This window comes from Scyliorhinus canicula, chromosome 16, assembly GCF_902713615.1.
Source record: "Scyliorhinus canicula chromosome 16, sScyCan1.1, whole genome shotgun sequence".
Taxonomy (NCBI): domain Eukaryota; kingdom Metazoa; phylum Chordata; class Chondrichthyes; order Carcharhiniformes; family Scyliorhinidae; genus Scyliorhinus; species Scyliorhinus canicula.
Window position 1 is genome coordinate 107037967 of NC_052161.1, and position 27467 is coordinate 107065433.

Sequence of the window (27467 nt, forward strand, 5' to 3'; positions counted from 1 at the left end):
TGGTGCCTGGCACTATGGGGACCTCTAGCCCTGGCGCCTATCCCTGCTGCCAGGGGTACTGTGGCCTGGTGCTGCCCTTGCCAACGGTATAGTCCGTGGCCCCTGGCCAGCGCTCCCGTGGGGGCTGCCTTGGCTGGGCTGCCAGCGGGTGACAGCCAGTTGGGTGGTGGGGGGTATGTCGGAGGGTAGGGTGCGGGAGTGAGGGATGGGGCACCCAAACGGCTGGTGTCACTCTGCAGAACCAGGGCCAAGGTGGGTGGTCAGTAGGGTGCACAGCAAGATGGCTACCTTACAGGCCGCGGCATTGGCAGTCCGTGCCTTGACACCACTCTTGTCTAGTGGGGGGTTCACCCTGGCCCCACGGTCCCCCTGTACCCCCCTCCCCCCCCACTGTCCCCGCCACCGCCCGCACGCCGTCACCCCAGCCGGCCTGGCAAGTGCAGCCTGGCAGCCCACAATCGTGCCTCTCTGTTTCATATTCTGTGAAGAACCAGTCAAAGGAATTCTCTGGGCTAAAACTGAAAAACATTCTGAAAGAAAAGCCATTAATGGTCTATTTCATTAGCTCATTATAACTGAAACCATTACTGACATTCAAAAGCTTTATGCTATATTAATAATTATATTTTAATGTCCAGAATCAAATTACAAAAGACAGAAATCAATTCTGTCCAGCAGGAAAAATCATACGCAGTGTGACTTGTCACTAAAAATTACATATCTATTCAAATTTTAAAAAAAAATTTGCGTGTGTTTCCACCGGGTGCTCCGGTTTCCTCCCACAGTCCAAAGGCGTGCAGGTTAGGTGGACTGGCCACGATAAATTTCCCTTAGTGTCCCAAAAAAAGGGTTAGGTGGGATTACTGGGTTATGGGGATAGGGTGGAGGTGTGGGCTTAAGTAGGGTGCCCTTTCCATGGGCCAAATGGCCTCCTTCTGCACTGTAAATTCTATGATTCTATGATCTTTATTTATTCTGCTCATTTGTTCAACTTGTTTAGAAACTGTGCTTAGCTGGTTGAAAATGTGTCCATTACAATGACCAGTCCCTCTTGTCCTTGCATTTTTCTCCTACTTTATCTTTTCCACCTATATACTGGATTCACTTTTACATACAATAATTTTAAAAAAAAAATAAAATTTATTCAAGTTTTTCAATAACAAATTTTCTCCCCACAATTTAAAACAAACAAGGCGTGTTTCCACACCAACACAAGAAAAGAATTCACCCCCCCAAAATAAATAATAACAAAAAACCAACAGCAATACAAGAAAGAAGAAAATAACAACATAGCAAACCCACCGCCGCCAAAACCAAACCCCCTAACCATCCCTAAACCCACCCCCCCCCCCCCCCCCCCCCAAGTTGCTGCTGAGACCGACCACTCTCTACCCCTTCGCCAGGAAGTCGAGAAAGGGCTGCCACCGCCGAAAGAACCCCTGTACCGATCCCCTCAGGGCAAACTTAACCTTCTCCAGCTTGATGAACCCAGCCATGTCGTTGATCCAGGCCTCCGAACTCGGGGGCCGCGTATCCCTCCACCGTGACAGAATCCTGCGCCGGGCTACTAGAGACGCAAAGGCCAGAATGCCGGCCTCTCTCGCTCCTGCACTCCCGGCTCCGAAGCTACCCCAAAGATCGCGAGCCCCCAGCCCGGCTTGATCCTAGACCCAACCACTTCCGACAAAGTCCCCGCCACACCCTTCCAAAACCTCTCCAAGCCCGGACAAGCCCAGAACATATGGGTGTGGTTCGCCAGGCCACCCGAACACCTCCCGCACCTGTCTTCCCCTCCGAAGAACCGGCTCATCATTGCCCCGTCATGTGAGCCCTATGCAGCACCTTCTGCTGAATTAGGCTGAGCCGTGCGCAAGAGGAGGAGGAATTCACCCTCCATCTTCAATCTCTTCCCCTAGCTCTTCCTCCCACTTTGCTTTGAGCTCTTCTACTGAGGCCTCCTCCTCCTCCTGCATCAGCTGGTAAATAGCCGAGATCTTTCCTTCACCTAATCACGTCCCTGAAAGCACCCTATCTTGCACCCCCTTTGGCGGCAGCCGCGGAAACTCTGCCACCTGCCTCTTAACAAATGCCTTGACCTGCATATACCTAAAAGCGTTCCCAGGGGGGAGGTTCCACTTCCCCACCAGCTCCTCCAGAGTTGCGAACTTCCCATCCAGGAAGAGGTCCCCAAACTGTCTGATGCCTGCCCTGTGCCAACTCCCAAATCCCCCACCCGTTCTCCCCGGCGCAAAACGGTGATTACCCCATATTGGAGCCCAAACTGAGGCCTTCACTTTCCCCCTATGCCGCCTCCACTGTCCCCAGATTTTAAGGGACGCAACCACCACCGGACTCGTGGAGTACTTTGCCGGGGGGAGTGGAAGTGGGGCCGTCACCAAAGCCTCCAGACTCGTACCCGCACAGGACGCCACAGACTCGTACCCGCACAGGACGCCACAGACTCGTACCCGCACAGGACGCCACCTCCAATCTCTTCCATGCGTCACCCTCCCCTTCCGTCACCCACCTGCGAATCATCGCCATATTCGCCGCCCAATAATATCCACACAGATTGGGCTGCGCCAGGCCCCCTACCTCCCATCTTCGCTCCTGCTGCTCCCGCGCCCACTGCTGTCACGCTGCTGCTGCTTCCCCGCACGCCGCCATCTTGCTTTTTCTGCCTCTCGCCTTCCTCTGCTGTAAAGCCGACTTTTGGACTGCTCCACTGCGAGTCCAGTCCATCCACCAGTTGCTGGGCACACTGGCTGTGTTTCCCCCCGGGGAAAAGTCAAAAAAGCGCCGTTGCGGGTGATGTACCATCAATTGGATGTGAGACACGATGAAGGTCCAAACTTAGGCTTTAATCAGCTAGATGTTAGCCCGGTGGTCGACTACAGTGAAAGGCCGACCGCCGGGACCTCTGGGTACTTATACCCTGCCTTGGAGGCGGGGTCTACTTGCCTCTCGACCAATTGGTGAGCAGTCACATGACTAGTCTCAGTCAATCAGCCGTGAGGCACATGACCAGCCAGAGCAAATGGGAAACCGGTGCTCTGCACCAATGGCAGCGCTCCTAGTCATACCACCACAGCGGGCTCTTAAAAGATCCCGAAAGTCCAAAAAAAGCAGGAGCTGCCGAACATGCGTCTTAGCTCCACATCGCCGCCACTGAAAGTGCCCATACAATAATTTTTAACTGTTAGTTATTCTAGCTTCTCCCTCTTTCTTTGGATCACCTGCAATATTTCTTGGCTGAAACAATCAGGCCATGTTCCGGCAAAACCTCTGGTGAAATGTTGAGGAGAACCAGGGTGACTCAGTCAACCATTATTTCCCTCTCGTTTCATTCTTCGGATGCCTATTGGTGAGCGGGATTCTCTGTTCTGGGACGCCCGGAATGCGTTCCCCGATGGGACGGAGAATCGGGCATCTGGAAAATCAGGATGGGTGCCGATGCGCGCTGGCGGGGTGGGGGTGGGGATATAGATAAATAAACGGGCCTGGTCGAGCTATACTCTGGCCTCCCGCGATCCCGTGGCCGGGAATCACGTGGGCACAGACCACTTGTGGTTTCAGCAATTGTGCACGTGACATGGTGGACCTCGCGGTGGGCCAAGGAGGTTGTTTTATATAGATTACATACAGTGCAGAAGGAGGCCATTTGGCCCATCGAGTCTGCACCGATCCACTTAAGCCCTCACTTCCACCCCATCCCCATAACCGAATAACCCCTCCTAAATGTTTTGTATACTAAGGGCAATTTAGCATGGCCAAACCACCTAACCTGCATGTCTTTGGACTGTGGGAGGAAACCTGAGCACCCGGAGGAAACCCATACAGACACGGGGAGAACGTGCCGACTCCGCACAGACAGTGACCCAGCGGGCAATCGAACCTGGGACCCTGGCACTGTGAAGCCACAATGCTATCTACTGTGCTACCGTATCATCACCAGGTCCATCACGCCAGGGCCACGCTAGTAGAGACCATCCGAATCATTCGGGAAACCCGCGGACATGGGTGCGCTGGCGGCAGGGCGGAGGATCCTGCCGACGGAGAATCCCGCATACGTGTAATGGAAAGTATTCTATTCTCCAGCATTAACATCCCTCATTTGGGTGAACATAAAAAAGCAGGACTGAGCACCAGTAGGATAATTAGTCTAAGATCTTATTCACTTGTGCAATTAACTTTGAATCCTATTAATGTGTTTTAGATATATAGGTTCTTCTTTACCAATTTAAAAACTAATAAATGAAAATGCTGGATCGGTGAAAATACAACATCTTTAAATGTTACATCAAATAAAACCATTGACAGATCACTTACCAATACCCACAATGACAAAAGCAGCCACTCCATTTAAGATGCCAAGGTACTGGATGCCAAAGACCACATGGTATAGAAACAGGGCGACCAAGCAGCTCAAACCAATGCTGGCAATGCCGAAGAAAGTCAGAAAGACTGGTAAAACATAAAATGTAAGAGATTCAGCACAGATTAAAATACTACTTTCAGAATATTGCAATTTATGGCACGTGATAATGCCATGGAAACAAACATATCGGGCAAATTCAAACGGCCACGCTGCCCCCAAAAAGCGGCCCGCTGGGAGACCCTGCTCCCGGTATCTACTACACTTGCTGCACCTTGTGAGATCAAATGCATTGTGGACGGGTTCATTTTTCTTGCAAATCTGCATATTAGAGCAAGACAGCTAGTCTCACTGTCATGTGCAGTTTCTCGAGGCACCCGAGCCATTGAGATGTATCCCCTTTGCCTCGAAGACCTTGGGGGAGCAAGGTGACCAGACGGAACGGCACTCGTGGGAGTCTCCCAGGGTATCTGAAGGCTCCAGGTGCATGCCTTTGAGCATGGTAGCATCCAAGCACTGCTGGTACCATCTGGGCACCCTGGCACTACCAGCCTGTCACCCTGGTTGTGCCACCTGGGTGCCAGCTCAGCAATGCCAAGGTGGCTGGGTGGCACTACCAGCTGAAAGAGCACAGCCAAAAATCATTGCTGATAATTGCATTTCAACTTCATCTTCACTCTTTCATTTCTCCTCTTATCTTAACCTGTGACTTTGCGACCTTGTTACGACACAATCTGGAAAAATCCCAGGATATTTGTCCTTCAACACTTCATTTATCTGATTTTCCACTGGCTTAACCACCACAGTAGGCATCACTCCCACCTGCGATCCAGCTGTATCATTACCCAAGATAAACTGTATTCCTGGACAAGATAGTTTCTCTGTTACTACTACTACCACTTCACCACTCTTCGCTGGACTTTCCAACCCGACCTTAAATAATGGAACACTACTCCTCTCACCCTGAATTCCACATATTACCATATTTTCTGGCAACATTCTTCCCAAACGACATAACTCCTCATCTCTTACCATTAAAGATTGACTAGCTCCCGTATCTCTTAAAATTGTGACTTCTTTACCTGCTCCTCCTGATACACATGAGTAAACTTTACCCATGCAAGTAAATTATTTAAAGACATCTGGCACCCTCTTATCAATCACCACTTAATCAGGCTGTACAATCTTTTGCACCTCCTTCGTTTGGGCTTTCCTTTACTTTAACAAACCCCACTGTCTTATCCTGTTTTACCACATCAGCCTTCCCAGTGCTTTTCTTCAACCACCAACACCGTGACTTTACATGGCCTAGTTAATTACAGTGAAAACATTTGAAACTTTTTATTTCTTTTCCACCCTCCTGCATTTCTTCTTAATCTGAGGTACACTATCCTTATTATCTCCCATCAGATCACCTTTACCTTTACCACTTGAGTATTTCTCATGTCTGCAGTTTCTATACTTCACAGACTGAAACTGATGTTGGAAACCAAGCTTTGATTTATGAACTAATTCATAATCACCTGTCATTTCTGCTGCTAATCTCGCAGTTTTAACCCTCTACTCTTCCACATGAATTCTCGCTACATCAGGAATTGAATTTTTAAACTCCTCCAAAAGTATAATTTCTCTGAGAGCTTCATAGTTTGGTCTATTTTCAAAGCCCTTATCCACCTATCAAAATTATTCTGTTTAATCCTTTCAAACTCCATGTATGTTTGACCAAAGTATTTCCTTAAATTTCTAAACCTTTGTCTGTAGGCTTCAGGCATTAGTTCATATGCACCTGAGATGGATTTTTTCACCTCCTCAAACGTCCCAGACACCTCCTCCGGTTGTGATGCAAACACTTCACGAGCCCTACCTCCCAGTTTTGGTTGAATCAGTAATACCCAATTGTCATGTGGCCATTTCATTTGTTTAGCCACCTTCTCAAATGAAATGAAAAAGGCTTCTACCTCCTTCTCGTCAAACCGTGGTAATGCTTGGACATATTTAAATAGATCCCCACCAAGCCTTCGACTATGATTTTCTTTCTCACTATCCTCATCACTATCAACCAATTGGACGTTTCCCTTTATGTCTGCCAATTGTAACTGACTGTCATGTTTCATGGCCATTTGGGCAGCACGGTGGTTCAGTGGGTTAGCATTGCAGCCTCACGGCGCCGAGGTCCCAGGTTCGATCCCAGCTCTGGGTCACTGTCCATGTGGTGTTTGCACATTCTCCCAGTGTTTGCGTAGGTTTCGGCCCCACAACTCAAAGATGTGCAGGCTAGGTGGATTGGCCACGCTAAATTGCCCCTTAATTGGAAAAAATGAATTGGGTACACTAAATTTATTTTAAAAATGTTTCATGGCCATTTTCTGAAGTTCAAACTCTCTCTCTTTATCTTTGTCCCTGATCTGTATCTCCCGTTCTCTTTCTTTTTGTTCAGCTAGGGCTATTATTTGTTTTCCTTTCTTCTCTCTCTTTTTCCTCTTGCCCTCTTTCTCTTTCTTTTCTCTCTCTCTCTCTTTCCTATTCAAGCTGCTTTAATTCTTTCTCATGTTCCATTTGTTTAATTTGTAACTGAATTTTTGCCATTTCAAATGAGTCAAACTGTATCTTAGGCAACTTTAAATGCTTAGCCACCACCATAATTGCCTCATCTTTTCGCATTTTGTCAGGTAATGTTAACTGCAATGTTTTTGCCAAATCTAACAGTCTGCTTTTAGTCTCTGTCCGTAAGGTACTGCGTGTGACTGTCTCCAGCCCCCAAAACTTTGGAGCCTCTGAAAGAGCCACTTTCCACAACACACTTCCCACTTAAACTAAAGTACCACACCTGAAAAACAACCACAATATGCTCACCCAATAGATAGACTTTCATCCCCTCGAGCCCCCAATTTGTTATGGGCCAGGGTTTAGAGAACCCCAAAGTGTATCACGGAGTTCACCTGACCTACAACTTTTACTAGATTGGTATGGAGAGCACACGGCCCACTCTACAGGTGTGGGAGAGCAGAAATGGAAAAGTATTTTTTAAAAAAACGTTTATGCTACGAACTCAAGTTAACATTTTTAAAGCATACAGTGACATCTTAGCAACCATCAATTCAAATACAACTCCCAAAAAATACAACACTCAGTAATACTTTAAGCTTTCCTTTTAACATCCATCAGACTTAAAACACCTTTTACCAGAAGCACATCAGGGTCAAGTCACTACTGTTATTAGTTTTAAATCACCAGGATCGATTTACAGTCTTTAGATTACAGAGAGAGACTCTAATACACCTTCTGGCTGTGACTGCAGCTATCCAGCTCTGAAAACAAAACTAAAACACACCCTGCAGCAAACAGCCTAAAACAAAAGTAAAAAGCTGACAGACAGCCCAGCTCTACCACCTCTCTGACATCACTGCAGTAATAAACACACATTTCTTAAAGGTACTCTCACATGACAAAGTTCAGTCGTTGTTATAGTATAGGAAACATGACAGCCAACTTGCAGGCAGAAAACTCCCACAAACAGCAATGTATTTTAGTGATTTTGTAAGGGATAAATATTTGTCAGGGATAAATATTTGTCAGGACATTGGGGATAATGCTGCTGCTCTTCAACAAAATGTGACATAGGATCCACCTGAACAGGCAAATGGGGCCTCAGTTGAATGCTTCATCCAAAAGTTGGCAACTCCAGTTCAGTAATGAAGGAGTGCTACATTGTCGGAGTTTTAGCCTTGATTTTTGCATGTAAGCCCTGGAGTCAGGCTTGGACCCAGAACTTTATGACTCTGAAGCTAAGTCCGACCAACTGAGCCATGGCTGACAAAGTTGTCTGGAGTGAAGTAAACAGTGGTGTTTCCCAGAGGTCAATATAAGTACCACTGTTCTTATAGGCCCAAACCATCCGGTTTGTAACAATGCTGCACCAAAATTTCCTGACCCAAAGTTACTGCCCATTCTTTTGGGGTCTCCCAGTCCTGGCTGACAGAGAAATAAGCAGGGTTTCATCTTCGATTTAACTCCAGCAAGTGGAGTGTAACTGGGAGAAGCAGAATGCTGTTTTTTATTGCAGTGGGTGTATATTTAAATAAGTTCTTTTTCAAAATCGAGACTTCTAATGAATGAGTGGGAATGAGTGAATGGGTAAATAGATGAGTCAGTGAATGGGTAGGTGGAGAGTTGGGTAGGGTGGATAAGTCTGCAACTGTGTATGTTGATGGTCAGGAGTTGTTTGGATTGGTTGATGGGGTATTGGTTCAGGGAAGTAGGATCTAATCAAGAGGATAGTTGGCTGGGTCGGGGTGGGGGTGATGTTGGGAGTCAGTTGTGGAATTACCCAGTTGTTAGACCAGGGGTCGGATTCTCCGGTTCCGCAGCCGCATGTTTCATGGCCGTGCTCCTTTCGGTTGTGGCTGAATTCTATCTTCCCGCTACTTGTCAATATGATTTCCCATTGTAACCACTACACACCGCCTCAAAACCTGCGGACGGTGGTGCGCTGCCGGCAGGAAAAGTGAATCTCAACGACCAGAGAATTCTGGTCCACGTTTTTGAACAATCCAACATTTCCTCGGTAAGCATCCAGGTAAATAGCACATATCTAGTCTTAATGTCCATCCTGAACGCAGGGTCAGAGATGTTTACGGACGATACCAGGCAGCTGAAAATCAGCCGTTTGGAAGTTGAAATGGCTTGGGAAATTCCCACGTGTTTGCATGTCAGGATCCTCCTGCATATTCCATAATATGTTGGTCTCCTAACAATCGTGAGACAGGAAGATTTGGGTTTTAGATATAAATTAAAGATCAAAATCTGTATACACAGGGCTTGCAGATCATCCCAAACAATGAGGAAGATGCTAACTGACTTCACAAAGACACAGACAGGGATTTTAGGGAATGTCTTAAGGAGTTAAATAAGATAGGGTGGCAGATATTTGCGGGAAGGACCACGGTGAATGGGCAAAATGAACTCCTTCTATCCTGTTGTCATTCTGCAATTCTATGGGTGTGTTTGAATAATGAAGTCTGGAAGTACAAAAGGCATGAAGCAAGGTTTCAGCAGCAGGTGAGCCAAGATAGAGATGAAGAAAACCAATATTATGGAGGTGAAAATAAGCAGTCTTAGTGATCATATGAATGTGATTGGAGGGCCACCAGATATAAAAGTGCAGACTTCACCAGAATATTACCAGAGATTAGGAAATTACATGGAGAAACTGGAAAATATTGATGGTTCTCTTTCGAGTAGAGAAGGTTAAGAGCAGATTTAATAGCGATGTTCAAAAACATGAATCATTTTGATAGAATAGGTAAGGATACATTTTCCAGTTGCAGAAAGGTTGGTAACTAGGGAACACTGATGTATGGGGGTTGGCAGGAGAATCAGAGGTGATATGAGGAAACAGGGGCTGAATTCTCCAATCTGGAGACTAAGTGTTGACGGCGAGTTCGGGTCCGCAGCTGCAGCGATTCAACCACTCCCAAGGGGCTAGTATGGGCGTGACGTGGAACGCCACACTCTGTTAATGGAACGGCGGCCAAATCACCGGTTCCGTGATTGATGCCCCGCTGCGGCAGCACATACGTCATTCTCCCCCTCCCACACACAAGCGTCACAGCCAACATGGCTGCAAGTAGAGCAGGGCCCCACTTCCGGGACGTGGAACTCAAGACCCTCCTGGACTCCATGGAGGAGAGGAGACTGTGTGCTGTACCCCGGGTCGGGACAGAGGTCATCAGGCGGCATCATTCGCCGTGCCTGGGTGGATTTGTGAGCTGCCGTGAGCGCCATCGGGGAGGTGGCCCAGACTGAAGACCAGTGCAGGAAAAAAACTGCACGCCCTCCTCAGGGTGGCCAGGGTGAGTACACGGCATGTGCCCCTGGCACCAAGCACCCTAGCCCCCACACACGTGACCCAGAACCCGCACCCCCCCCACCCTGGGGGGGAATGGCCAGACCCTCCACCCTGACCCACATGCCAGCACCCATGCCAGCCAAGTGGGGATGGCCAAGTGCCCTGGCCACTGATGCTATCACCTTGGTTGGGCAAATTAGTGAAGAGGTTCCTGGGACACTCACAGGTGTGCACCACACAGTCGGTCCGGTACGGCAGGTGGAGGTAGGAGCAGCCGCATGGCTGGAAGGTCGCAGGGCTGCCCGGCCCCAGGAACCAACTGCTGCTCAGACAATTCCCGGACTCCTGGAACATCCAGTCTCACCCACAATGCAGGTGCAGGCAGGGACCCAGGGACCAGAGGAGGAGATGACTGCCGGCTTCCTGCACCTGCAGGGGCAAGTGGAGAAGTCTGTCCGCGTGCAGGAGCAGTGGGTGGTGCAGGTCATGTGTTCCACCAGGCCAAAACCGCACATTTGGCATCCGTGGTGGAGGCAATGGGGCTAAGGTGTCGGACATGCCTCAATGGTTGCAAGGCCTGGGGCATTTTGTGCAGGTGGGGGCCGAGGCCCAGGACAGGGCTGCCCTCTCACATGCAACCATGTGCCGGAGCCAGCTGGACATTGTAGTGGCACTTGTCGACGTGGCTCAGTCACAGCAGGCTATTTCTGAGAGCATCTGAGAGCATTGGTGGCATTGCCCAGGTGCTGGCCGGCGTTGCACAGACACAGAGGGAGGTGATCCAGCCCAGGGGGAGGTGGCTCACTCACTGGCTGTTGTGGCACAGACCCTCTGGGTGGTGGCACAGTCCCAGACGGAGATGGCCCACTCCCTGTGCTCCATGGCTGTGAATGTTCAGACCCTTGTCGATACCAGAGCGAGACTCCAGGACCAGCAGCGCCAGGTGGCAGGGGGGCCTCGGGGGATGGCTCCGCTTGCATCCCCATCCCATTGAGAAGCTCAGGGGCCATCAGGCACCCCAAGGGAGGAGGAGGTGATGGTCCCCGTGCCGCTGACTCCTGCAGGGGAGGTCCCGGAGCACCAGAGCACCTCGGACTCCCCCTCCTCCTCCTGTCCCTTGTGCATCTGGTGGGCAGCGGACAGAACCGGGCGGCACCACGCCACCTGGGATGCCCGAGGAGCAACCGAGCCCATCCGGGCTGGGCCGCCCCAGGAGACGTGCGCCAATGGGGACCCATTGTTGATTTGATGCTGTTTTATAAAGTTTTGATATAGGATTGTTTTTGACAGATTTGCTCAAAAGTCTGATGACAGAAAAGTCATAGAGATGAAATCCCCAAAGGATTTTTACTTCTGAGCAAAAAGTGAAATTTTGGAGGTATTCTGTCAGGATCCTTCTGGTTCGTGACACTCCCTTTATTATTGAGGAGTGGAGTCAGCTGCAGAAATGGGCTCGTGGGTTAATTATTTTGAATAGTGTGCAGAAACTTGATGTCGACACACAAACTAGTGTACTAAAAATAGTGCACTTTATGTTGAAAGAAAACAAAAAAAACAAGGGGTGATGGCTCAACATGCAGCATGGTAGGCACAGTGGTTGGCCCTGCTGCCTCACAGCACCAGGGACCCGGGTTCAATTCCAGCCGTGGGTAACTATCTGTGTGGAGTTTGTACGTTCTCCCCATGTCTGCGTGGGTTTCCTTCGGGTGCTTCAGTTTCCTCCCACAGTCCAAAGATGTGCAAGTTAGGTGGATTGGCCAAGCTAAATTGCTCTTTATTGTCCAAACGTTAGGTGGGGTTATGGGGATAGGGTGAGGACAGGGCCTAGGTAGGGTGCTCTTTCAGAGGATCAATGCAGACTTGATGGGCCGAATGCCCTCCTTCTGCACTGTCATGATTCTATGAACATCACTGGGATACACTCAAAAGTTTTCAATGCAGGAGAATTATAATCTCAAAGCTATGACATGATGCTTCAGATGAAACATAGGCATCGTAAATCTGATAACCCGGTATCATTCTAGTGATTATAATGGTGAGGGAAATTTTGTCTGTGAGGCCTTCAAGCCATCTTTAAATATTGTGGCTATCCAGAACAGGGACAACTACAACTGCCCTGGTTATATGCTGGAGGACAGTTTGACATTTGACATCCCTTTGACTATGAGCAGCCTCTAGCTTCACAGCTGCAGGCTATTGCTCAGAAGGAATTGGCCTTGTTAGTTATGTGAGCTCGTCACAGCTGGAGGTTGTGCTTGCTGCTTGCTCCTGCTGATGGCTGTAGATGTCTGGAGGCTGCTGTTGCTGTTTCCTTTCTTTTCTGTAGCCGGAAAGAAGGACAGTTTTTCGAAGATACCTGGGTCCAGGAACACCGGACTCAGGGCGACGCATGAGTCCCAGAAAGCAACTGGTTTGAAGCAAGAAAATGCTGCGGGACCTGGTGCACGACATTTAACCAAAAGGGCCACCTGATGACACCATTGAAGAAATGCTTTCACAAATTGCTGATGTTTTTGGTGCTGGTGTGGTGAGTGCTGCATGAAACTGGTACATCACCAAAGGTTAAATATCCTAAAAGTCAAGAATGTTAAACTGCACCTTGAGCGCCAGTGGGGTATGTGGTTGTCAGGATTTGGTTCCGGTGAAATTGGGCTGAACCGGAGGTCCTGGCACAGCTGTGGCTCGTGGATGGAGAAATGCATTGATACGTGGAACAAGTCACACATTGATGGACAGATCATTTCTATGAGTTCTGTACATGCTAACATTTTTTCAGGCTTGTCCTCCTTTTCTGTTGAGGAACCTGCGAGGGGTGATACCGTGTGATTGTTTTTCTTTATAAAAATGAGCTGATGTAGCTTTGAATTGGTACCAATGTGGGACATTTCCTTTTGCTTAATTGTGAATATGATATGTGGAATGATAGATACTTGATTTTCAAATCTTTGTTTCTGTTGACCGTTTCATAAACATAATATTCTGAAGTGGCTTCTCATGGGTACAAGTGCCATGTCTCAGATGATGATTATTGGATTGCATTTCAATCACACTTTGAAGCCTGAACATTTTGTCTCTGGACACACCAGCACCATAGAGGCAACAGCTAATAATCAAATACTCAAGAGCTGGTCTTCAGCACTGGGGATTTTCTTGCGGCCAAAGGGTGAGCGTGCGGATCAATGATCAACAGGATATAGAGGTGAAGGCAGGCCCGCTGTGAAGACGAGCATGACAGTGGCTTCACATGTATTCGGTGTAACATGTTTTAATTGTGAACATTTGACATTTCCATCCCCCTTGCTACAGATAGTGACCCCCTCCCACCCTCCTGTGCCCAATCAGTGATTCTCAATCTTGTTTGTCTCCGTGGTGTTTCCCGAGGATACACAGCAGAAGTGGAGGCACCCTGCTGCTTTCTGTGCCATTTGGCCTTTGATGCTTTCGACTTTTGGGCAGCACGGCAGCATAGTGATCAGCACAGTTGCTTCACAGCTCAAGGGTTCGATTCCCAGCAGGGTCACTCTCTGTGGTAGTCACCATTTATGTATTATACTGTACGTATGGGTTTGACGGTAACGCCCCTGTGCTGCAGGTACTGGAGTAGATCCCTGCCTGCTGGCTCTGCCCAGTAGGCGGAGTATAAATATGTGTGCTCTCCGTACAGCAGCTATTTCGTCAGCTGCTGTAGGAGGCTACACATCTCTGTGTGATAAAGCCTTGATTACATTCTACTCTCGTCTCTTCGCAATTGATAGTGCATCAATTTATTACACAGAGATTTTTCAGAGATGGACCACCACATCAAGCCGGATCGCCTGCAGCTGCACCCTCAAGCAGCTATCGCCAAAAAAGACTTTGAACATTGGCAAGCCTGTTTTGAAGAAGACATCGGGTCTGCGCCAGACCCAATTCCAGAAGCACAGAAGCTCCAGATTCTGTACACGCGGTTGAGCTCCAACGTTTTTCCCTCATCCAGGACGCGCCGAACTACACAGAAACTATGACGCTACTGAAGGAGAATTACGCTCAGCGGACCAACAAAATCTGCGGCAGGCACCTCCTGTCCACACGGCACCAACTTCCCGGTGAGTCTGTGGAAGATTTCTGGCATGCTCTGCTCGCCCCAGTGAGATACTGTGACTGCCAGGCTGTTTTGGACACTGAACATTCAAACCTGCTGATGGGAGACGCGTTCGTTACGGGCATAGGGTCTGACTACATCCGCCAGCACCTCTTAGAAGGGGCCACGCTTGACCTCGCGCCGACCAAAAAACTAGCGCTCTCGCTTACGGTCGCCTCACGCAACATACAGGCTTATGCCCCCGACCGCGTGGCCCACCTCCCCTGTGCAATGTGGACCCCATCAGTAACCACCCTCAGCCAACCCCACGCTTGCGCCGCATGGCAGCCAACCAACCCCGGGGTGCCCAAATGCTACTTCTGCGGACAGTCAAAACACCCCGGCATCACTGCCTGGCGCGCAGCGCGCTCTGCAAGGCCTGTGGCAAGAAGGGACATTTCGCTGCAGTGTGCCAGATCCGCTCAATCGCTGCAATTGTCCTGGCACCCACCATATGTGGCCCGTGGGCGCCGCCACCTTGCTCTACTCACAAACATGCGGCCCGTGGGCGCCGCCATCTTGCCTGCCTCAGATCCAATGGACGCCGCCATCTTGCCTGCCCCAGGACACATGCGACCCGAGGGCGCCGCCTTCTTACCCGCCTCAGGACCCCTGCCCATTGGGCACCTCATCAGGCCACTCATCGCCTGCAACTGCCGACGACCAGCCACGACTCGCCTCGGTCATAATTGACCAGTCTCAACCACACAACCTCTCGACCGCTTCGACAAAGGTGAAGGTCGAAGGGCACGAGATATCCTGCCTTCTGGACTCCGGGAGCACTAAGAACTTCATCCACCCCGATATGGTAAGGCGCGGCTCCCTCGCGGTACACCCCGCTAACCAGATAATCTCCCTGGTCTCTGGATCCCACTCCGTGGCGATCCGGGGGTACTGCATCGCCACCCTCACCGTCCAGGGCGTCGTGTTCAGCAGCTTCCGTCTCTACGTCCTCGCCACCCTCTGTGCTGACTTGCTACTCGGCCTGGACGTCCAGTGCAACCTCCAGAGCCTAACCCTGAAATTTGTTGGGCCCTTAACACCCCTTACTGTTTGCGGCCTTGCGACCCTTAAGGTCGACCCGCCTTCCCTTTTTGCAAACCTAACCCCGGATTGCAAACCCGTCACCACCAGGTGCAGATGGTACAGTGCCCAGGACAGGACATTCATCAGGTCTGAGGTCCAGCGACTGCTGCGGGAAGGTATTATTGAGGCCAGCAACAGCCCCTGGAGAGCCCAAGTGGTAGTGGTCAAAACTGGGGAGAAAAACAGGATGGTCGTTGACTACAGTCAGACCATCAACCGGTACACGCAGCTCGACGCGTACCGCTTCCCACGCAAATCTGATATGGTCAATCAGATTGCACAATACCACGTGTTCTCGACAGTGGACCTGAAATCTGCCGACCACCAGCTCCCCATCCGTAAGGCGGACCGCCCATACACTGCGTTCGAAGCAGGCGGCCGCCTTTACCATTTCCTTAGGGTTCCCTTCGGCATCACCAACGGGGTCTCGGTCTTCCAACGGGAGATGGACCGAATAGTTGACCAGTACGGCCTGCAGGCCACTTTCCCATACCTGGACAACGTCACCATCTGCGGCCACGACCAGCAGGACCACGACGCTAACGTTTCCAAATTTCTCCTCAACCTCACTTGCAACAAGGAGAAGTGTATGTCCAGCACAAACCGATTAGCCATCCTCGGCTATGTGGTTCAGAACGGAGTTCTAGGGCCCGACCCCGATCGCATATGCCCCCTCATGGAACTCCCCCTCCCCCACTGCCCCAAGGCCCTCAAACGATGCCTGGGGTTCTTTTCGTATTATGCCCAGTGGGTCCCAAACTATGCGGACAAGGCCCATCCACTCATTCAATCCACCTGTTTTCCCACTGACGGCCGAGGCTCATCAGGCCTTTGACCGTATCAAGGCCGACATCGCCAAGGCCGCGATGCACGCGGTCAACGAGACGCTCCCCCTCCAAATCGAGAGTGATGCATCAGACGTCGCTCTGGCCGCCACCCTCAACCAGGCAGGCAGGCCCATGGCATTCATTTCCCGCACCCTCCATGCGTCCGAAATTTGGCATTCAGCGCTCGCTGAAGCTGTGCGACATTGGAGGCATTACCTGTCCGGCAGGAGATTCACTCTCCTCACTGACCAATGGTCGGTTGCCTTCATGTTCAACAACACACAGTGGGGCAAAATCAAAAACGATAAAATCTTGAGGTGGAGGATCGAGCTCTCCACCTACAATTACGAGATTTTGTATTGCCCCGGTAAGCTCAACGAGCCCCACGATGCCCTATCCTGAGGCACATGTGCCAGTGCACAAGTGGAGCGAATCCGGACCCTGCACGACAATCTCTGTCACCCAGGAGTCACCCGTTTTTACCACTTCATTAAGGCCTGCAATCGGCCCTACTCCATCGAGGAAGTCAGGGCTATCACCAGAGACTGCCAGGTCTGCGCGGAGTGTAAACTGCGCTTCTACCGCCCAGACTGTGCGCGCCTGGTGAAGGCCTCTCGCCCCTTTGAACGCCTCAGCCTCCACCGACCGAAACACGTACTTCCTCAGTGTGGTCGACGAATATTTCTGATTCCCCTTTGCCGTCCCATGCCCTGATATGACGTCTGCCACCGTCATCAAAGCCTTCAACACCATCTTCGCTCTGTTCAGTTTCCCCACCTACGTCCACAGCGACTGGGATCCTCATTTATGAACGATGAGCTGCGCCAGTTCCTGCTCAACAGGGGCATTGCCTCAAGCAGGATGATCAGCTCCAACCCCAGGGGCAATGGGCAGGTGGAGCAGGAGAATGGGACGGTCTGGAGGACGGTCCAGCTGGCCCTACGGTCCAGAATTCTCCCGGCCACCCACTGGCAGGAGGTCCTCCCCGACGCACTTCACTCCATTCGGTCACTCCAGTGCACCGCGACTAACGAAACCCCCCATGAACATCTCTTTGCCTTCCTCAGGAAGTCTCCCTCTGGGGTTTCGCTCCCAACGTGGCTGGCAGCTCCAGGACCCGTTCTCCTCTGTAAACACATGCAACTCCACAAGGCGGACCCGTTGGTTGAGAGGGTACAGCTACTCCACGCCAACCCGCAGTACGCTTACGTAGCGTACCCCGACGGCTGCCAAGACACAGTCTCCCTCAGGGACTTGGTACCAGCAGGGTCCCCACCCCCTCCCCCCCTTTGCCCCGGTGCCACCCTCCCTTCCCCCGGCGCATCCTGTTGGACTCATTTTTAACAGGGGCTGAATGTGGTAGTCACCACTTATGTATTATACTGTGTGTATGGGTTTTACGGTAATGCCCCTGTGCTGCAGGTACGGGAGTAGATCCCTGCCTGCTGGCTCCGCCCAGTAGGCGGAGTATAAATATGTGTGCTCTCCGTACAGCAGCTATTTCGTCAGCTGCTGTAGGAGGCTACACATCTCTGTGTGATAAAGCCTCGATTACATTCTACTCTCCTCTCATCGTAATTGATAGTGCATCACGGAGTCTGCACGTTCTCCCTGTGTCTGCATGGGTTTCTTCTGGGTGCTCGGTTTCCTCCCAGAGTCCAAAGATGTACGGTCTAAATATAAAATTGTTTCTGTTGCTATAATTTTTCAGTCCATCGATGGATATTTTATTAACATAAGATGTGCGGGTTAGGTGGATTGGCCATGCTAAATTGCCCTTAGTTTCCAAAAAAAAGGTTAAGTGGGGGTTACTGGGTTACGGGGATAGGGTAGATACGTGGGCTTGAGTAGGGTGCTCTTTGTAAGAGCCGGTGCAGACTCGATAGGTCGAATGGCCTCCTTCTGCACTGTAAATTCTATGACCTTCCAAAGAACATTCACACAAGTCTCCACTCGAGTTCTGGAATGAACCGGTGGAATAGAAGTGAAGGGCTGCGATGATCTTCATGGCCACTGGGAACGTGTGTCCTCTTCTTCCATGCGTGCCAAGTCCATGAGGATGCGGCACAGGTGCTGCACTATCTCTTTGTTAAAACGGAGTAAGCTGCAGCACATGCTGTCCATCATCTCCTCGAAAGACCAATGTCACCTGTAGAACTTCGGGCCTCGCTAGCATCCCGCTCTGTGTTCCTCCTTGGCCTCATGGGCTGTCGGGTTTTCACTGTGTGTGACGGCCCCCAGCCCATGCGGTATCGCCTCCAGCCTGCATCTTGGAATTCTCTACCTCAGAAGCTTATTGCTGTTCTCAGCTTAACGTTGAGTTAAAGAAAGTTTTGGTCCTTCAGGTGGGAAAGTGGAGTTGAGGCAGAAAATCAACCATGGTTTGGGAGGCCACATGATCTATTCCTGATCCTATTACTTATGTTAAGGAAGGGGGGGGGGGGGAGGGGGGGAGTGAACAGTCCATTTAAAATATCCATCAATGGACTGAAAGATTATAACAACAGAAAAATTTTATATTTGTATTATTAATGCCTCAGGAAGAATATTTTTGTTTGTGCAGCTAAGCTATGTTATTGGAATCAGAAATAAAATTATTTTAATCTAATTTTCCATTACTGGAGCACTCTTGCCTCCAAATTACAAAACGGTGGGTTCAAACGTCATTCCAAAGACATGAGTGTGTAATGTAGGCTGACAAGAAGTGCAGCACCGAGGGAGAGCTGAACATTCAAGAGTACTGCCCTTTAGCTCAGATGTCAAATTGCGGCCGCATCCATGTAAGGTGACCTCATTTAAAGAACAGGACAGTGCTACTGTGTTCTGCCCAACATGTATTCCTCAATCAATACATAAAACATATCAGATCATTTTTTAAATTGCTATTTGTGGGACATCACCAGGATAAATTGAAAAATGTTCTTCCGTATTGACTGCTGCATTTTCTTATATTACAATAGTGATTAATCTTCAAAGATACTTCACTCGATTTGGGATGTCCTGGGGAAAAGCACCATGTAAATGCAACTCATTTCTTACTTCTGGATACATAGATACATAGAAGATAGGAGCAGGGGGAGGCCTTTTGGCCCTTCAAGCCTGCTCCACCATTCATCATGATCATGGCTGATCATCCAACTCAATAGCCATTGTCTTATCCCCAAGGTTGTTTCTGGAATTGAATGTTTTAAAAGCTTTGATAAATATATCAAGCTAGACTTGAATTCAATGTTACTTTCAGTCGGCACAGACTCTGAATTGCATGTTCATTGGATTCTTATGTTAAATCAATTGCAATTCCATTTGTGCGTCATTAACAATTTCAGGTAAAAACTGCTTTAACATGACTGCAGCACACTCTATATACAATAAAAGATGACACAAGGTGAATTATAGAGCTATTATACAATCAAAGGCCCTACAGAATCTAGTAAACCACAAGAGCAGAGATTGGAAATCGATTTCTGTCCCTCAATGATTTTTGTTCTGGAAAGTTTCTTGAATTGTTGTATATCAAGCAGTGGGAAGTACATTCTAGCAGGATTGAAGGATACATTTATCTTTAGTGAAATGGTGGCATAGTAGTATTGTCGCTTGACTAGTAATCAAATACCCTTTAGGGAAGGAAACTTGTTTTCCTTACCTGGTCTGCCCCTACATGTGACTCCAGATCCAAAGCAATGCGGTTGGTCCTTAACTTCCCTCTGAAATGGCCTACCAAGCTACTCAGTTCAAGGGCAATTAGAGGTGCGCCATAAATGCTGGCCTTGCCATTGGTGCCTACATCCCATGAAAGAATAAATAATTCTCAGCTTTGGTCTTGACTTTACCTTAGGGGCATGCCCAAAGTCGATGCAGGAGTGAGTAGATGTGAAATCCACTCCTGCCCAAGATCACATTGTTAATGCGATATTAGGGCAGCACGGTGGCCTAGTGGTTAGCACAACCACCTCACGGCGCTGAGGTCCCAGGTTCGATCCCGGCTCTGGGTCACTGTCCGTGTGGAGTTTGCACATTCTCCCCGTGTCTGCGTGGGTTTCGCCCCCACAACCCAAAAATGTGCAGAGTAGGTGGATTGGCCACGCTAAATTGCCCCTTAATTGGAAAAAATAATTGGGTAATCTAAATTTATAAAAAAAAAGTTAATGCGATATTACACTGGATAGCAATTAATGGTTGGTGCTTCCAATAAGCTCCCTCAGAGGGATAGCTGTTGTGGAGTTGTTGGAAGCTGCTGCGGATCTGTAAATAATAAATATCAGCTGAAAATCTGTGCCTCAACTGTCGAGGACAGTCACACATAGACCTCGGTCCACAGACACATTTGTTAATTTTATTTGAGCCCTGAATTTCATCCTGCCCAGGAACGAGATTGCAGATAAAACATAAAGACTGCCTGCCCAATCAACCCACTCGCCCATTGTAAAAGCAAATGGGTAATGTAAAATACCAGTTGATCACTTTTATATTCATTTAAATTGGCTTCTGGATTGTCGTTGTGCAGCTGATCAAAATATCCCCCGAGAGCGCAATGAAATGAAAATTGTTTATTGTCACAAGTAGGCTTCAAATGTAGATACTGTGAAAAGCCCCTTGGCATTGAGACATGCGTCCATCTTGTGCGATTCTATATGGTTCCAGTCAGGTGCACACTCGCCCAAGCAATGTAAAATTCTGGCCTTGGTATCTAAGGAAGTTTGGAAGATTCTGGCCAGCACCTCGACAATTTCTACTCTTACTTTGGTCAGCAACCAAGGAGGAAGTCCATCTGGGCTGGGTGAGTGTAATGACCTCCAATTAGCATTACTGGTTGGCCAATTGGAGTATGAGCTCCCCAATGATAGCTCATTGAGGGGGCCCATATAAGCACCTGAGTAGGCTTTGTGCCCCAGTCTTAAGTTGACTGGAAGGCTAGCAGCACTGTTTGGAGCTGCTCTTGTATCTAGTTATTGGAAATAAATATTGGTGTGGTGACGGGACTCCTGCCTCCTGTGGATTATTACAGTGGTGACGAGGTAAACAAATAACTTTGCGGAGACCAGCTGCCGCACCCGGAGGGTAAACCTTGCTATTTCAAAAATGCCGTTTTTTGGGAGGTTAGATGCATTCGACCCGACTATTGAGGACTGGTCCCAGTATGTGGAGAGAATGTGTTACTTCTTCCGGGCCAATGATATAATTATGGACGAAAGGAGACGGGTTATCCTGCTGTCGGCGTGCGGACCCTCAGCTTTCGCCATTATACGTAGTCTGACTTATCCCGATGCGCCAGACTCAAATTCTTTCCAAGAATTAACGGAATTGGTGAAAGAGCACTACGACCCAAAACCACCCCTCATTTTGCGTTGGTACAGATTCTACACAGCGAAGCAGGAAGACAGGGAGTCAGTCACGAATTTCTTGACCCGCCTGAGAAGGCTGGCGGAAAAATGTGAGTTCGGCCCAATGCTAAATGAAATGCTTCTGGACCGGTTAGTGTGTGGGATAAACAACCTCACAATACAGAAGCGCCTGTTGGCGGAAACGCAGCTAGACTGCAGGCAGGCGTTACAGCTCGCACTGGCCCTAGAAAAGGCAGCAAATTGGGTGCAGGAACTACAGGGCACGCCAATGGAGGTAGATACTTGTGAGAGGGACTACCACAACGGGTCCAGCTACCAGGTAGCCGCTCTCAGGAAAAGCCTGAGGAATAGAGGGCCAAAGGAAAACCCCAGAACTGCCCCCAAGTCTGCTAGGACTAACTGGAGACAGAGGGAAGTACAGGCTGAGGCTCCCCCAACAAAGAAGGACCGTTTTTGGCATCAGACAGAGTGGGGTAACAGCGACAGAAACCCTAGAAGGAGGTGGCAAAAGAGGAATAGCAGGTGGGGACGCAGGGAAGTATACAACCTAGACGCCCCATCCTCCTCCGAAGGAGAACAATTATATAATATTGCGATGAAGAAAGCAGAACCTATTAAGTTTACCCCACGGGTGAACGGTCGGCCGACAATAATGGAAATAGACACGGGGGCGGCCGTATCAGTAATGGGAGTGCAGCATTTAAAAAATCAAAGATGGACTCCAGCCACTAACCCTAACAAAAACATCCACGAAATTTAAAACCTACATGGGGGAACCCCTGGAAGTTCTAGGCACGACTCATGTACCCGTGGAATATGAGAAACAATTGCTCAGATTACCGTTGACGATAGTAGAGGGCTCTGGACCGAGCTTAATTGGACGGAACTGGCTGAAAGACCTAAAATTAGATTGGATGAAAATTTTCCAGAGTGGAAGCGGACAGTTGAGTGGAGTACTCCAAAAATACCCGGAGGTCTTCCAAGAAGGTTTGGGGGAAATCATAGGTGCCAAAGCAACTTTGCACGTGGACCCAGAAGCCCTTCCGAAATTTTGTAAGGCCAGGCCGGTACCTTTCGCGTTAAGGAAGAAAGTAGAGGTCGAAATAGAAAGGTTACAGCGCGAAGGCATTATCAGACCAGTACAGTTCTCGGAATGGGCAGCGCCAGTGGTACCAATTTTGAAGCCAGACGGCTCGATACGTCTCTGTGGAGATTTCAAACAGACGGTAAACAAATACGCACTGCTGGACAAATACCCGATCCCGAAAATAGACGACCTATATGCCAAATTAGCAGGTGGGCTTTTGTTCATGAAACTGGACTTGAGTCACGCCTACCTGCAGTTAAAACTGGACAAGGACTCCCAGAAGTTCACTCCGATCAACACCCTGAAGGGCCTTTTTCGTTATACTAGGCTACCTTTCGGAGTGTCATCAGCCTGCACTATATTCCAGCGTACAATGGAAAATATTCTGCAGGGACTACCGCAGGTGGCGATTTATTTGGACAATGTCTTAATCACGGGTAGGACGAACAGGGAACACTTAAGGAACCTGGCGGAAGACTTCCGGTTACGGCTATGACCAGCTAAGTCGCACGTTTGGCGGCTCCTGCTACAAAGGTGTTTTCGGGCCGATTGGAGGGCCCCAACGGCGCTGTAAGGACAAATCCCGGTGGGGGAAGGCTCCCTGAGGAGAACCAGACCAACTTTATGGTCGGTACCAGGAGTGGGGTGGTAAAAAAAGCAACAGCAGCTCCCCAAAAAAAGCGGGTGAAGAAGACCAAAATGGCGGCCGGTGGCGCACCCGAGGAATGGAGGAAATGGGCGGAGGAGCAGCAGGCCGCTCTCCTGCGCTTCTTTACGGAGCTGAAAATGGAGCTCTTGGAGTCAATGAATGCGACGACCACCAGGCTGATGGGAGCCCAGGCGACCCAAGAGGCGTCGATTCGGGAGCTGCAGCAGGAGATGACTGTGAGGGAGGAGGAGGCCACGGTCCTCGTGGGAAAGGTAGAGGTGCACGAGGCACTCCACCTGAAATGGCAGAGCCGTTTTGAGGAGCTGGATACCCGAATGAGGCGGAAGAACCTGAGGATCTTGGGCCTGGCAGAAGGCCTGGAGGGGTCAGACCTCCCGGGATACGTAGCAGAAATGCTGAGCTCCCTGATGGGGGCAGGGGCCGTCCCTTCGCCCCTGGAGCTGGAAGAGGCCTACAGGGTCATGGCTAGGAAGCCAAGAGCAAATGAGCCCCCGAGGGCGGTGCTGGTGCGGTTCCAGCGACTCAGCGATCGTGAGAGAGTGCTGGAGTGGGCCAAGAGGGAAAGGAGCAGTAAGTGGGAGAATTCGACGGTGAGGGTCTACCAGGACTGGAGTGCGGAGGTGGCTAAGCGGCGGGCCCGGTACAACCGGACGAAGGCGGTGCTACATGCAAAAAGGATCAGGTTCGGAATGCTGCAGCCAGCGCGCTTGTGGGTCACCTACAGGAACCAACACCACTATTTTGAGTCCCCAGAGGAGGCGTGGGCCTTTGTACAGGAAGAGAAACTGGACTCGAATTAGACCCAGGGGGTACTTGGCGGCCGTGTCCGCTCGGGTACTTTCAGCTGAACAAGCGGTTCGTTTTTTTTTCGGCCGGGTCGGAACTGGGCATCTCTTATTGGAACGGTTTCCTTTTTTTTTCTTCTTTCCTTGTTTGGATCTTGAAGTCTTGCTTTGGGTTTTTTTTTCTTCTGATGTTTTTTCCCCCCTTTGCCAACTTCCCTTAGTTATTGTTATTGTGGTTATTCATGGTTATTTATGGTTATTTATGGTTATTTATACTGTTTGGTAGAGGGCGACTGTTAAGTACATTGTTATTTGTTATCTATTTGTTATTTATAATGTTAAGTTGGGGAGGCGGGACGGGGGGGGAGAGCAGATCGGGGATATGGGCTCCTAGGGGGGGTTCTTTACAGGCATGGACGGGGACGGGGGTGGAACTGAAGATGGCGGGGTGGGGTGTGGCAGGGCGAAAGCGCGGGCTTTCCTCTGTTTTCCCGCGCGCGGGGCAGAGGAGGGGGGAGGGGAGGAGTGCGGGGCGTGGCTAGCAATGGCAACCTTTCCCGCGTTGGAGCGGGGCCAGGGAGGAGTGGCAAGGGAGGGGAGGCCCCCCCCGAGCCGGGGGGAGTCGGAGTGTGGCAGGAGCAGCCGGGTCAGCGCAAACCAGCTGACTTACGGGAGTACGATGGAGGGTACATCGCGGCTAGGAGGGGTCCTAGCCTGGGGGGGGGGGGGGGGGGGGGGGGGGGGGGGGTTAGGGAGGGACACCGGGTTGCTGCTGGGAAGACCAGAAACGGGAAGTGGAGGACTGGAGAGGTGGGGGGAGGGGGCCATCGCCATGGGGAGCGGGTCAGAAGGGGAGGGTCGACCCGGGGCGAGCAGGGAACGGGACATGGCTAATCGGCAGGGGAAGGGGGCGGGTCGTTCCGCGACCCGGCTGATCACTTGGAACGTGAGGGGGCTGAATGGGCCGGTCAAGAGATCAAGGGTATTCTCACACCTGAAGGGACTGAAGGCTGATGTAGCAATGTTACAGGAGACCCATTTGAAGGTAGTGGACCAGGTTCGCCTGAGAAGGGGGTGGGTGGGACAGGTGTTCCACTCTGGATTGGACGCAAAGAACCGGGGGGTGGCGATTCTGGTGGGAAAGAGGGTGTCGTTCGTGGCGGAGGAGGTAGTGGCGGATAAGGAGGGTAGGTATGTGATGGTGAAGGGTAAGCTGCAGGGGGAGAAAGTGGTGATGGTCAACGTATATGCCCCGAACTGGGATGACGCGGGTTTTATGAGGCGCCTATTGGGCCTCATTCCGGGACTGGAGGCAGGGGGCTTGATCATGGGGGGGGGGACTTCAACACAGTGCTGGACCCCGGGCTAGACAGATCGAGCTCAAGGACCAATAGGAGGCCGGCAGCGGCAGAAGTGCTGAGGGGGTACATGGAGCAGATGGGAGGAGTAGACCCATGGAGGTTTGGTAGGCCGAGGGCGAGGGAGTATTCCTTTTTCTCCCACGTCCATAGAGTGTACTCCAGAATCGATTTCTTTGTGTTGAGCAGGGGGCTGATCCCGAGGGTACGGGAAGCTGAGTACTCGGCCATTGCGATCTCTGATCATGCACCACATTGGGTGGATGTGGAAATGGGGGAGGCGCGGGACCAGCGCCCGCTGTGGCGGCTGGATGTGGGGCTGTTAGCGGACGACGAGGTGTGTAAAAGGGTCCGGAAGAGCATTGAGAGCTATCTGGACTTGAATGACACGGGGGAGGTGCAGGTGGGGATGGTCTGGGAGGCCCTGAAGGCAGTGATCAGGGGAGAGCTGATCTCCATAAGGGCACACAGAGAAAGAAAGGAGAGGCAGGAGAGGGAGAGGCTGGTGGGGGAGATATTGGAAGTGGATAGGAGATATGCGGAGGCACCAGAGGAGGGGCTGCTGGGAGAACGGCGCAGCCTGCAGGTCAAGTTCGACCTGCTGACCACCAGGAAGGCAGAGACGCAGTGGAGAAGGGCACAGGGCGCGGTCTATGAGTATGGGGAAAAGGCGAGCAGGATGCTGGCACACCAGCTTCGCAAACGAGATGCGGCTAGGGAGATTGGGGGAGTGAAGGAGAGGGGCGGGAAGGTAGTACAGAAGGGGCAAGAAGTGAACGGGGTCTTCAGGGATTTTTACAAGGAGTTGTATCGGTCTGAGCCGCCGACGAGGAGAGGGGGAATGGAGGACTTCCTAAACAAATTGAGGTTCCCAAGGGTCCAGGAGGGGCTGGTAGAAGGGCTGGGGGCGCCAATAGGGCTAGAGGAGCTAGTCAAGGGAATAGGTCAGATGCAAGCGGGGAAGGCGCCGGGGCCTGATGGGTTCCCGGTGGAATTCTACAAGAAAAATGTGGACTTGGTGGGACCGGTACTGGTACGAGCCTTTAATGAGGCGCGAGAGGGGGGGGTTCTGCCCCCGACAATGTCGCAGGCTCTGATCTCCCTGATACTGAAGCGGGATAAAGACCCCGTGCAGTGCGGGTCCTACAGGCCTATCTCGCTTCTGAACGTGGATGCCAAGTTGCTGGCAAAGATCCTGGCAGCTAGAATAGAGGATTGTGTGCCAGGGGTAATCCATGAGGACCAGACGGGGTTCGTGAAGGGGCGGCAGCTCAACACGAACGTGCGGAGATTGCTGAATGTAATTATGATGCCGGCAGTGGAGGGGGAGGCTGAGATAGTGGTAGCGCTGGACGCGGAGAAGGCATTCGATAGGGTGGAGTGGGAGTACCTGTGGGAGACGTTGGAACGGTTTGGGTTTGGGGAAGGGTTTATTAAGTGGGTGAAGTTGCTCTACTCGGCCCCGACGGCGAGTGTAGTGACAAACGGGAGGAGGTCGGAGTATTTCGGGCTCCACCGAGGGACCAGGCAGGGATGTCCCCTATCCCCCCTACTTTTCGCACTGGCGATCGAACCGTTGGCGATGGCACTGAGGGGTTCAGGGGGGTGGAGAGGACTGACTAGGGGAGGGGAGGAACATCGAGTATCGCTGTATGCGGATGATCTACTGCTGTACGTGGCAGACCCAGAGGGGGGAATGCCGGAGATAATGGAACTATTAGCAGAGTTTGGGGACTTTTCGGGGTACAAACTAAATTTGGGCAAAAGCGAGGTTTTTGTGATACACCCGGGGGACCAGGGAGAGGGTATTGGGAGACTCCCCTTCAAGCGAGCAGGAAAGAGCTTTAGGTACTTAGGGGTGCAGGTGGCAAGGAACTGGGGGACCCTCCACAAGTTGAACTTTTCCAGGCTGGTGGAACAGATGGAGGAGGAATTTAAGAGGTGGGACATGGTACCGCTGTCGCTGGCG

At 50.7% G+C, this 27467-nt stretch overlaps 1 protein-coding gene across 7 annotated transcripts in view; it reads right to left on the bottom strand.

The window, feature by feature from the left end:
- The window catches only part of disp3 (dispatched RND transporter family member 3), a 717999-nt gene that overhangs the window by 213354 nt on the left and 477178 nt on the right, over positions 1-27467 (bottom strand). For all 7 annotated transcript variants that reach the window (XM_038821800.1, XM_038821802.1, XM_038821804.1 and 4 more), the window contains one exon: positions 4330-4464. In XM_038821800.1, coding sequence (XP_038677728.1) covers positions 4330-4464 — 135 coding nt within the window. The remainder of the gene's footprint in view (positions 1-4329; positions 4465-27467) is intronic.